At 35.7% G+C, this 13243-nt stretch overlaps 1 protein-coding gene across 1 annotated transcript; it reads left to right on the top strand.

Annotated features, from left to right (window-relative positions):
- Positions 1–517: 517 nt before the first annotated feature.
- LOC137936140 (uncharacterized) lies at positions 518–13158 on the top strand. Its single transcript, XM_068780696.1, has 13 exons — positions 518–1073; positions 2892–3066; positions 4593–4676; positions 5017–5258; positions 6370–6583; positions 6767–6846; positions 8245–8329; positions 8430–8561; positions 9423–9536; positions 10633–10680; positions 11419–11497; positions 12450–12506; positions 12850–13158. The coding sequence occupies exons 1-13, from the start codon at positions 880–882 to the stop codon at positions 12906–12908; spliced, it is 1563 nt and encodes a 520-aa protein (XP_068636797.1). The 5' UTR covers positions 518–879; the 3' UTR covers positions 12909–13158.
- Positions 13159–13243: the final 85 nt, after the last annotated feature.

Consider the following 13243-nt stretch of genomic DNA (forward strand, 5'->3'; position numbering starts at 1 on the left):
AAGACAGATTACTACCATTTTCCAGCTAACAAAACCCACTCACAAGTCACAGGCACCGCCGGTCTTTACGATAACATGTTTTATTCTACGTTCTTAATGCGAGACTCGTCTGACCGAATACTTTTCCTTTTATCCGCTACGACACCCTGACTCACTAATGACTTGCAATCTGAAAGTAAGTCAGAAGCGTAGCATCTTAACTATGTCTCCCCTTGTATTTATCGAATAAACTTTTGAATTCAATCGACGCCCGCCTTGTCCATCAAAACGGATCCCGGGCGTTCACCGAAGACGTGATAATCAGTTAGAAAGTACTCCAAAAGTCGAGATATTCTTTTCTTCCACAGAGGGGTCCATCTCTCGAAATGAACGGATCCGATTACTTGAACACAACCTGGAGTGGGTCCCTTTCTTGTGTAAATTAACCCGCTATTGAAAAAATCGAGTACTCCGTCGCAGGTGTCCCCATAGATTTACCCGCACTTTCGACTCCGTTTCAGCGTTCTCTCTCTTCCTCCTGCGCGCCGCAAAACGCCATAAACTGTATCTTCTGCTCCACTCCAAACTAGATTTTTTTTTATAAAGAATTAATTTCCGAATCGAAGCCATGGGAGATGATTATAAATTTGGAGACAGATAAGCTCACCTCGATTCCTCACTTTATCCAACGCTTCGCTTTCAGATCTCGCAACGGAAATGATAAATCCTCTCGCTGTTATACACTGGAAAGCTCCTAGTGTCAGCTGAGCTATCGTTTTCTTGTCCCTTTTCCTACAATCCGCGTCGATCGTGCGGGACCACGGAGGATTTTGCGAGCTCTGAGATGTGTACAAGGGGAAGAGCATGAGAGTTTGGATCTGTGATTATTAGAGGTTAGAGATGGAAGGAGGGGATGTTGGAGGCAAGTTGAAGGAAGCGCGGTTTGCGGACGGATTCCGGTCTGAAGGCTTTGTTATCGGACACGAGATGGCTGTTTCGTCTCCCGTGACGAGGCAGAAGGCTGCGGCGGCCAAGCAGATTATTGAGAATCATTATAAGAATTATCTTCAGGGACTTCAGGAACGGAAGGAGCGGTTAGTAGCTCTTTAGTTTGTTTTAGTGCTGTTATAGAGTCCGGGCGAATTGTGCGAATTGGCGTGTGTATGAGATAAATGCGGAGGACGTTTGGCTGCATTCGCGCGAAAGTTTGCTTTTCCTCGTTTGCATGGGCTCTTTTATTTACAGATGAATTCGAATAATAATTGTCTTTTGTGATTGGAGAATTGGTTGGAGTGAGCTTTGTTTGAGTTCGAATGCTGTCTGTGACTGCTTTCTCGTGGTTTCGTATGGTTTTATTTCAGGTTGCATGCGCTGTCTTTGTTTTCCTTGTTGAAATATCATTACTTCAAGCAACTAAAGTTAGTAGGTATTTAATGTTTTGAATTTCTGGAAAAGAGATTTAATGCATTGACTTTATTTTTAATTTGAGTATATTGAGCTTCTATTTATAATACAGGAAAGATATAGAATCATAATGAAATTAAACTACTCAAGTCTCAATTACACCTAGAGTTTGACTCCTAAAGTGTAAGTCCTAAAATAATTAAACAACTGAACATGAATAGAAGACCAAAATAACTAAACCTCCTCTAGTTGATACTCTCATGAGACTTCTTACCATGAGACAGTTAAATTTTGCCATATTAATTATTGCTCTTTGAGACTTCTTTCTGTGAGAGTCATTTTAATATTCTTTCGTATTCATCTTCAATCTTCTTTGACTGAAAAAAATTCTTTATAGATGCAAAATCTGATATACGCTAGTTTTTAAATTTGATATCTTGATTAACATTTGTGAATCCATTCGTAGGGCTGACCTATATACACTAGTTTCTAGTTTTCATTTAACACTTATATCAACCTAAACTTGTCTCCATAAGCAATTGAGACTCATAGGTGGTCCATTTGCGCTTAGGAGATTCAGGCTCATAACTGATTTCATCTATTCTTCTTGATTGAAAGTATTTAGATTTTGAATAACTTCACCAGTTAATTAACTCAATGTAGAATGAAGCAATGTGACAGGAAGCTTATTTCTGTATCTACTTTCTGGTTCTACAATGTAATACTTGTCTACTAATGAGGGAAGTACAGGATTTTTGGTAAAAAAGAATTCATAACTAGTCGAGTTGCTAGACATCTACTTTCTGGTACAACTATGGTAAATGTTTCTGCTATGTGAGGATTACAGATTTTTCGGTAAAAAGAATTCATAACTTATGGAGTCGCTAGACTAGAAGAGATCACTGATTACAAGTGATAGTTCATATGAAATGAAGGGCTAGCATTGATTGCATTTTTTTAGTAAAAAATAATTCATCACTTGTGGAGTTGCTAGTCTGAAATTGATCACTTATAACAAGTGGTAGTTCACAAGAAATGAGGGGCTAGCATTAGATGCTTGAGCTAAATTTTTTATGCATGAGTTGTTGGCAGGTTGATCCACAATCTTAGGTTGATCGAGAATCTTGCAAGACACTCTTATTTGTCCTAATGGTTAGACATGTTATTCTATAAACTTTGACCTGATACTTACTTTTAGTTGAAAGAGAAGCTGGTTCAAAGTGCTGCTGTCATTCAAAATTTTGATTATCAATAATCTCTTGCAATCTTTCTAGTAGTTAATTTTTGTAAGACCATCCAAACTTCATTTGATAACTACCTGCTTTAGCCATTAAGATCCAGAGGAATTAGATTTTGCTAAATAAAAGTCATTTAACTCAGCCAAGTCAATCATAGAGGATGCTTGGCTTGGAATAGCTTTAGGCATCTTGGTTTTCAAGCATCAGACAATATAAACTTCTTATGTTCAGCTTCTTACAGAGATTGAATATCTCTTGTTTTTGTTTCAGACGTCAAGCACTTCAGAGGGAAGCACAAGAAGCTCAGGTCTCAAATGAAGAAGAACAGGAGATGCTTAGAAATTTGGAGCGGAAAGAAACAGAATACATGCGAACACAAAGGAGTAAAGTTGGCATTGATGATTTTGAGCAGTTAACTGTTATTGGCAAAGGGGCCTTCGGAGAGGTAATGGCAAACCTGTGCTGATGAATAATATGCATGTCAGCTCAAATGTTTCGGTTTTGAATACTTAGGATGATTATGTAGTTAGTGGTTTTAGTTCAATAATTCGGTTTTGAGTACCTAGGATGATTACCTATTTAGTGTTTTATTTAGATTGACATTTTAGAGATGCATGATCAGGTCAAATTACTTGAGTGACTGGCTACCTGTGGGTAAGTAGTGATTTCGTGTAGTCACTCTAGCTATTTTTGAAATTCATGACCTACAATGTGGAAAAGACATAAATGTCCCATCCTTTCAATGTTGTTACTACAAGGGGCTGGAAAGAGCTGTCTGCAATTGATGTGGCTCAGTTCCAGAAGCGATAGTCCTATGTTAAGAGGATTAGTGGAGTTGAATTTGTGGGTAAAATATCTCTATTGAAAACTTGATTGCTATCCAATGGATTATAGATAACTCTGTACGATGTGCTCAAAGCTTGTATTGCCACTGTCATATCACTGAATTTGCCAGCCCATGTAGCACTCTTTTTTGTTATTGAGGGCAACATTATTGCTATAAGAGAAAGAAGGCCAGTAAAAAATAGTGTGTAGCAACATGTATTTATACAGGTAAAATCCTCTAATAACTCTTTTACTGATGGTGAGGTTACAAACTTACAAGGTTTAGCCTCTCTCTAGGTAGAAGTTGGATCCATGATACTGCCTTCTAATGCTCTTTCCTATGGATTGCCAGTGTACCATTATGTTATGTTGTGCTTGAACCTGTATGTTATGTTGTGCTTGAACCTGTATGTTATGCGAGCTTTGGTACATTGCACATGTTATCTTAATTAATGGAAAAGTAACAGTCATATTTTGGTTTTGGGAGCTTGTAATTTCTCCAAAAGAGAGCAAGAAGGTCAACCCAACAACTTACATGAAGTACATGTATCTTTAATGTTGGGTCTAGATCCATCTTCAAATGACTAGCCAAAGTTAGAAAACCTCTTCCCAAGTAATAAGAATAGGATCTTTTGAATTTCTGATCCATGTGGGACTACTCTTACACTCTCTCTCTCTCTCTCGCTCTCTCGTGTATGGCTATATGTGGACAGTTTTAGGTAGTGACCAATGTTTAAACACTTGCTCTGATACCATGTTTAAGTTAGCTTTAAGTCCACAAAATGGTTAGTCAAAGTTAGAAATGCCTTTTCTGAAGTGATAAACATACGATTTTTCTAGTCTTGGATCCATGTGGGACTATTATTAACATACGATTGAGGAGCATGAGACATATTTTGTGGGAGGTCTGGAAAAACAGAAAAGATGCAATCATCAGTTCCTATTAGTCTTTTTGATGGACTTGTTTATGAACCCAACTTTTGCTTCCAGACTCGTTACTCTCGTGCAGGATAGAATAAGAAATAAAAACTCATATTATTTCTTTTTGACATTGTAATTGTGCTACTTCTCAGATGGTAGAAAGCCTGTTGTTATTAAGAGTTTGATTTCCTTTGTCCTGAGTATGAGCTTGCTTCATCAATGTAGGTAAGGCTTTGTCGGGCCAAAAATACTGGACAGGTGTTTGCCTTGAAGAAATTGAAGAAATCAGAAATGCTCAGTCGTGGACAGGTATAAGTTACCTATATTTTGTTTGGGCATTCCTATTTGTTGTGAGCATAACTAGTCTACAGGAGAGTTTGAGACCATGGCTAATGCATGTTTAAACCTGTCGATCACTGGAACCTCAAAGGTCTCTTATGCCATAGGTAGATTCCTCAAGGGACACTACCATGCCCATGCATTAAGTGTCTGATTACCAAAACTCATGGTTTATATCAAATCAGTTATCTGAGATATTCTGTCAATAAACCTATCAGGTTGGTGAAATGATTCAGTTTCAAGTAACCAACACATAATCTTCCTTGTCTTTTCTTACTCTCTTTTCACTTTCTTTTTTGTTAAATTTCAGGTTGAACATGTCCGATCTGAACGAAACTTGCTTGTTGAGGTTGATAGCCGCTGTATTGTAAAACTATTCTATTCTTTTCAAGATTCAGAATATTTGTACCTTATTATGGAGTACTTACCCGGTGGTGACTTCATGACACTTTTGATGAGAGAGGATGTCCTTTCTGAAGATGTAGCACGATTTTATATAGCAGAGAGTATACTGGCCATTCATTCCATCCATCAGCATAACTATATTCACAGGTGTGTTATTGGTTTGATTGTTCCCATAGAGTTATTTGTTGTTTTATCTTTGTCATTGTTGTTAATATTTGTTCAAAAATTTGTTAGCATTTGAAACTAAATTAGATTTCTTTGTACGTTGACTACTAAATTTTTTTGGGAAATGCTAATAAAGAAATCCCAATGTAGTACAAGGAGCAAAATGCTAATAAAGAAATCCCAATGTGGTACAAGGAGCGAGGCATTAACCCTCTCAGGAGTCTCTCTTTAGTAAATCCTCGTTTCTCACTGTTAACAAAAAAGAAAAAAGAAAAAAGAAAAAGTATAAGGATTTTTTTTAAAGAAAAATTACTGAGTAGTCTTCTTAGTGCATGGTCTTCTTAGTGCGGCATTAGGATTTCTCGTAATCATGGGTTGATCACAATCAATGGATCTCATTTCTCAACTGTGGTCTTCTTATCTATTGATAGGTGCTAGTTCAACTGAAACCATTAAGATGGTTCATTTTCTTGTCTTTCTTTCTTTCTTTCTTTATTTATTTATTTATATGGAGTTTTAAAAATTACTGAAGGGAAACTAAGAGAAAATACAAATGGAGGATAGAGGTTGCTCTCAAAAGCAGAAAATATATCAGGGGGGCAGCAAATCATGATCTAAGACAAGCTATTCTGTTCGCCCCTCTGTTGTAAGGGAATCAGCAGAAAGCAAAAGTATTAGCAGATTATTAATGTCATTTCAGCTATATCTTGGGCCTTATCATAAAATTGCTGAAATCTGCTGGGAGGATCAGTGGAACCACTTATCCAGCCAATAGCTGATTTTGAAATGCCTCTTGATATTTTAAGTGTTGCTTGTTCTGTCAGTTTCTGAACTAGGATCGATCAACATGAAAATGTATTTAGTAGTTATTCTGAATTTTCTGTAGACGTACGTCAAACTATTTAAATATAACTTAATGAACATCAATATAACATGCTATTCTTGGAGTAATTTACTATATTGCAACTGGATATGTGTAGGTATTTATATTTTCATGTGTGGTATTCCTAGCATAAGTGCAAATTTCATATGGTTCCTTTCTTAATGTTTACGATACTGATAGTGAAAGAACTTAATAAACTTCTGATCATAGAGATATAAAGCCAGACAATTTGCTGCTGGATAAAGATGGTCATGTAAAACTATCTGATTTTGGCTTGTGTAAGCCGTTGGATAAGTACTCCACAATGTTATGGGAAGATGAATCTGCACCTGCTGAAATTGAAGGACTTTCTGGGAGTGAAAGGCCACCTTGGATGATGCCCAAAGAACAACTGCAACAATGGAAGCGGAATCGTCGTGTTCTGGTACTGTTTGTCCCGTCATAAACTTTTCATTTTGTTGCCTATTTTCTGATGCAGTGATTTACCTGTCTGTAAAAATCAGATTACTGATTAAAGGGGAAAGATTCTGATTTTTTCTGCCCACGAGCTATTCATAGGATGGTGAAATAGTGTGTGCCTCATCAGTAGTTCTTATGTGTCTTACAGGCTTATTCAACAGTAGGAACTCTTGATTACATGGCACCCGAAGTGTTGCTGAAGAAAGGTTATGGGATGGAGTGTGACTGGTAAGAAGCATTTTCAAACTTTTTTTTTCTTCAGAGGATGACTCATCTTCAATTTGTTTATAAAGCAAAGTGGAACAAGAAAAAAACACTATACTTTTGGATTATAAGGAAATAAATCATCTTATAGTTTAAGACCAATTTTCTTTCCTCTAGCTTTATTTGGCTTAAATAAGAAAAATTTTGAGGGTATAAATGGGTCAGTATACATGGATATATTTGTTTGATCCCATAGTATCCATTATAAATAAATCTTTTATCAACGGGAGTGACTGAAATGCTTGACAAAAAAAAAAAAAAAAAAAAGAAAAGAAAAGAAAAGAAAAGAAAAAGAAAAGACCAGAGTGACATGATTTGCTAGCCTTCTCTTGTTCAGAGATTTGGAAAATAAGGTTTTTCTTTCCATATCAAGTGAGTCATTATGAGTGCAACTGTTGGAAATAACAGGTGTGGGTAGAATCAGATGGTGTTCCTTATATGATAGTCCCACTCTGTTTTGACACTTGAAAAAATTGTATGCTTGTTTAGGTGTTGACACTTAAATGCTTCTAAATGGTGTACAATGGTATGATAGATAATTTTGACCAATGATTGAGACCACATCAAGTATGGGTTGCATCATGATGCTGGGGGTGTATGCTTACCCATTAAGTGAGAATGCTTCTGTCGGATAAGAGACATGAGGAAGCATAAAAACAAGAATTAAATTGAATGAAATCATTAGAAAATGGGGTTCAATCTCTTTATTTTCTCTAAATGGTGTACAATGGTAAGATAGATAATTTTGCTCAATGATTGAGATCACATCAAGTACGGGATGCATCATGATGCTGGGGGTGTATGCTTACTCATTCAGTGAGAATGCTTCTGTTGGATAAGAGACATGAAGAAGCATAAAAACAAGAACTAAATTGAAAGAAATCATGAGAAAATGGGGTTCAATCTCTTTATTTTCTCTAAACGGTCTAAGATGGTTGGATGGGATGCATCATGATTCTGGTGGGTTTATGCTTACCCATTGGGTAACAACCTTTTTGTCAGATAAGGGACAAGAATTGAATGAAATCATGAGAAAGTGGGGTTGGGGGGTTACAATCTCTGGATTTGCTCCTCTCATTCAATCTTCACAAACCGTCTCTTCAGTTTGTATGCAAATTGATAGCTTGAGATAGATTCTTTTAGTTTGTTAACGATTTGATTTATTATTAGTATGTTTGACAAGAAAACTTTGATCATGTACACACCCACACACACACCCCTTCAGATTGTCACCTCTGTTGATTGGGGGTCTTTTTATCCACCAACAGTAGTTACATGTATTATTGCCGAAGCAATTAATGCTTTCCTGTATTTTATAGCAAAATACTTTTTTTATTCCATACTCTTCCAAATCTATGCTAGGTGGTCTTTGGGAGCAATCCTTTATGAAATGCTTATAGGCTACCCTCCCTTCTGCTCCGATGATCCAAGAATAACATGCAGAAAGGTACTTTTCACTTGACTCTTTTAAAAGTTAACCATTGTTTTGTTTCATGGTTGATATTTCCTCATGAGAAACTTTCTGAACGTTTTTATTTTTGTATCAGATAATTAACTGGAGAACATGCTTGAAATTCCCAGAAGAACCAAAAATATCACCTGAAGCTAGAGATCTGATCTGCCATATGCTATGTGATGTTGAAAATAGGCTGGGAACTCGGGGTGTAGAAGAAATAAAGGTGATTTTCTGTTCCAGTGAAAACATGATGACTTTTCTTTAGTTTCTTCATGGAATTATGAGAAGATGGTAATGATAATATGTGATACTTATTGTTAGTATTTTATACAACTTTCTTGGAATATCAGTAGTTAGTTAGATGCTATATTCTTGATCTTCTGAAATCTGATATGGTTCCATGCAAGGTATTTTATGCCTTTGTAACTAGCTGACAACTCTATAAAATTTATACATATCAGTGGTAATTGTGTGGACATTCATTAACTAATCCGGTCTTTAAGCTTCTTTGCGATGAGGATATACTCATTTGCAGCTGGATACTCCTCCCCTATTTTGTGCTTTAAACCATTGCATTCTATAAATTTTCTTTAATGAAATACAATAAATGCAATACCTCGTCTATTTCCTTATTTGGAAATAAATTGATATGAAATTTTGTGTCGGTATAACTTTATCTTTAAAAAACACTAGTAATGAACAGAGTTACTATGAAAAAACGTGTCCTTTCTGTTTCTTTATTTTCTTTGTAAATAAAGGGTGGAAGGTTTTATAGATGGTTTTATCAGCAAAGAATAGAAGACACAGACTATAGAGTCATGTCCCATTACACCATGTTGGGCCGTATTGATTCTGAATTTTGAATGTTTCAAATTTTTAGTGTTGTCTTTGAACTGAGGCATCACAAGTGTCATGTTTCTTGTCCAAGACGTAGTGCATATGTGGTGATGTGAGCTTTGCACACATTATCCTATGAAGTTCCTCTTAGAAGTGCATATCATGTTTGCTTCTAGTTTTTCATTAATATGGATAACTTTCAGTAGATGCCCAATGTTCTTTATTTTAAGCGTTTTATTTTTGCTAGGCTCATCCATGGTTCAGAGGCATTCAGTGGGACAAGTTGTACGAGATGGAAGCTGCCTACAAGCCTGTTGTTAATGGAGAGTTGGACACACAAAATTTTGAAAAATTTGATGATGTTAGTACTATATTTATCTTTTTTAATAACTGTAGCATTTGGTGCTTACGTTTTTCAACCTAATCATGCCATTATTGCTTATATGAACCCTCTCCCTTCTGTTTCTGTCTATTAGATAGTTGGAATGGATTTGGTAGAAACATTTTGCTAAGGGATTCAGTTTTACATTTCAAAAAACACCATAAGATTTTTGGTCCATGCCATATGCTGGAAGATGTGAGAGGTTTCTGCTGCACATTATTTGTCAATCATCCATTTGGTCATAGATACTTTAAAATAGAGACTGTTATTTTCTATCATATTTAGCTAATCTGTCAGTAAATTTATGATATAGCAAATGTTCTTAATGTAACTCTGGTCATCATTAGTTGATAGAGGGAAAGAAGGCTGTTTGCTTTTATATATGACATCAAATAAAACATTCCTGAAAAATTGATCAACCCTGCTTGTTACATTTCTGTTGCATCCTTGGTAATGGTTCTGCTTACTGGTTTCTAAAAGGTGTAAATTATCCAGAAAAAGGCAGTCAGCGAGATGAAATATTTGAGTCTTTCTTTTTGGATGTCTCAGCTTTTTTACTTTTTTGCTGTGATCGATCATAAGTAAAGTTGGAATAATATTATATTTTGGCAAGGTGAGTTCTCACATCAACACATGCCTCAAATCACACTATTATTATTTTTGAAGCGCTAACTCTCATTGTTTCATTTTACAAAATTTTAATAAAAATAATTGCACTAGTTAAAAAAAAGTCACAATATAATTGTTACATGAAAAATCTTTCCATTTATCAAAAAAGAAAAAAAAAAAAACTCACAAGCATTATTACATATAACCTTTCTTTTCTCAAACTAAACTTATGAGGACTTATGTTCACGTGACACAGGTGTTTGAGATATCTTGGGTAACCACTATTAGGGAAAACAATTCTGACATTATGTGTTGTTTCCATTAAAAAAAGAATATTATGTATAGTTTATTTTTAGCATGCCATATCTTCTGTGCCTAAAACTAAACTCTCTTTATGTGGCCCACTGGGTTGAGATTATACTGTAATGAATCTATCGGTCAAATGCTGAATTTTGTTCTTTTCTAGGTTGAAGGTCCACCACCAGCATTGCCAAGAGGGGGACCCTGGCGCAAGGTATTGACTGTTTTCAATTGAGCGACCTTCAGGAAACATCTTTATCTCTGTGTAGGATAAATGGTCTTTGCATAAGACAGCTAGATACTTCCTTTTGATTTAACCTTTTCACATTTTTTCAGCTTCTCTGTTCAGATTTCAGAAGTTTGAACAGCTTTCATTTGTGACTAAAAATGGCCCTCCAGTTGTATTGGACTATGCAAAACCATCCTATCCAGTCTACTTTGCAAAAAAAAAAAAAAAAAAAAAAAAAACTATAAAAAAATTACTCAAGGAAGATGATATCTATATCAAAGGAAATGTGGAACAGATTCCCCATATGGCTCAAATATGATATGTTTGTGGCTTCTACTCTGTGCAACTGCACACCCATGTTTAGGGCTCTCAAAGCTGCTGCATTTTTACTCTTAATATAGATAAACTTAAGGTCAGACCAAACAGACCTTGTCAGTATTACACTTTGGTGTTGTAATCCATCTAAATTAGTGAAACATCACATGGATTTTTGTTCTTTATTTGGTGTAAAGCTGGAATTTCTGATCGGCAGACATAGCTAACACTAGAGATTTTTCTTATTTATGATTCAGTATTATCTTGCTTAACATTTCTAAAAGTATTGGGACCTGAAGTTGGATGCGAGTCAGTTGACAAAGCTATTGGTTTCATTAGTTAAAGAAATTTCTTGGCTTTTATTTTTTACTTGCTTGATTAATATGTGTATCCTGTGTGTCTGTGCAGATGTTGACATCAAAAGATGCCAACTTTATAGGGTTTACCTTCAAGAAGTCAGACTTAGTTAAATCAATAGGAACCTCTGGTATGCTCATTATCAAACAGTTAGATGCTTAATTTTATGAGACAATTATATCCTTTTTTTTGGTTCACTTCTTATCGCCCCATACTTTTGTATTTATTTCTCCAATCCTTATTCTACAACTAGATTTCTATTTTCTGATTTTATTTTCAATTCACAATCAAAGTAAATGACTTTGGGAAATGCTTGTATTCCCTGATGGTGCCTCTGTTATGCTCGTTATTTAACATTAGATGCTTAATGCTATAAGATAATTATATCAGTTATTTCTGGCGGCATTTTGTTTTGGAATATAATTTTACCATAATCTATATTCTAAAACTTGATTACCATTTTCTGACTTTCTTTTCACTTCAAAAAGAAAGTAAATAATGTTCTGAAATGTTTGTATTCTCTGCAGTGCGGAGGCAAAGTTTTATGCTATTTACTTTTTTTTGGTGATTATCTTCATATTTTTAGTAATTAGTAACTAGTTTGTATTTGTGGAATCTTACTGTGGTAGAGATGATCGATCATGCCTTATAGCATGAAATGACCATGTCCTGGATTATTGATCAGTCAAAACCTTGCCAGTAGGGGACTTAAAACATGATCGATCATACTTGTATTACACAACCAAAGAAAATCTCGATTGATCGATCATCCACTGGTAATGATCGATCAACTTAACTTTTCTTTACCAGCGATAGTATATTGATCGGTGAGTCCATCAATCAATATATCTGACAAAAAAAGTAGCCGTTATGGATCTGATTTGCATATTAGATGTTTTATCTTTGACCCAAATGGATAGAATTCTATAGGCATATCCATTGTTTGACTGCTTTCTGCTGTTTAACATATATGTGCAATTACTGCCAGCTCTGGTGAAGTTTTGCTTAGTTGATAACTATATTGCCATTGCTCGTCTTGATAGCCATTAGCCATAACCTCACAAAAATCTTGCTACTTACAGGTACAGACATGAAACAAAATGGTTCAGTAAAGAGACCATCTCTGACTTCCCTATTTGGTATGGTACTTGCTATGCTTTGTTTAGTATTTTTTATTCTAACATTAGCTACAATGTAAGGGGCAGGACATGCTGCATTCATATATCATTAGCTTTAGAACTTGCAAACAGAGTCTATAACCAACATGTTTCCATTCAATAGAGAGCTGTTGGTATGCCATCTTAACTGTGAGGGAAGAGTTCATTATTTTGAAGTTAAAACTGACACAGATATTGAAGGTTCTCTTTGTTTTTGAAAACATGAATTAGAAAAGATAAGTACCCAACCAGTTAGACTAGTCAGAGGTAGCTAGACAGATTATCGAATCTTTTTCTCATTCTTTGCCTTTCTTTGCTTTGGTAGACCGAGTAGATGTACAGGAAAGCTCGTTTGAAAGCGAGGACCAGAAGAAGCACACCTGAACTTTGTATTCTTTTCTAGTGCTTTTTCTCTTTCCAACTAATCTTGTTACAGCGTTTTCTGTTTACAAAATTTGGATCTTTATCCGTGTGATGGTTCTTTGGGTCAATTGTTGTCAAGGATGAGGTCCATTTGATCTGGTGTCTTGCAGATGTAATTTGAGAGTTGCAAGTGTGAATAATAGCACCAATGGCAAGGGAAGGTGCTACTTCTCCCGCTTCAATCATTCAATCTATTTGTGGGGAAAAGTCACACGGTTTTCTCCTCTCTTCGTAAGTTTTTGGGACTATCTTAGAGGGAGAAGGGGGAGCCCTAGATAAGGAAGGTAGGGCTCTCC

The sequence above is a fragment of the Aristolochia californica genome, unplaced genomic scaffold (genome assembly GCF_029961685.1).
Source record: "Aristolochia californica isolate CCGP_79_NKW_82.1479 unplaced genomic scaffold, dmAriCali1.0.hap1 SCAF_7, whole genome shotgun sequence".
Lineage (NCBI taxonomy): Eukaryota > Viridiplantae > Streptophyta > Magnoliopsida > Piperales > Aristolochiaceae > Aristolochia > Aristolochia californica.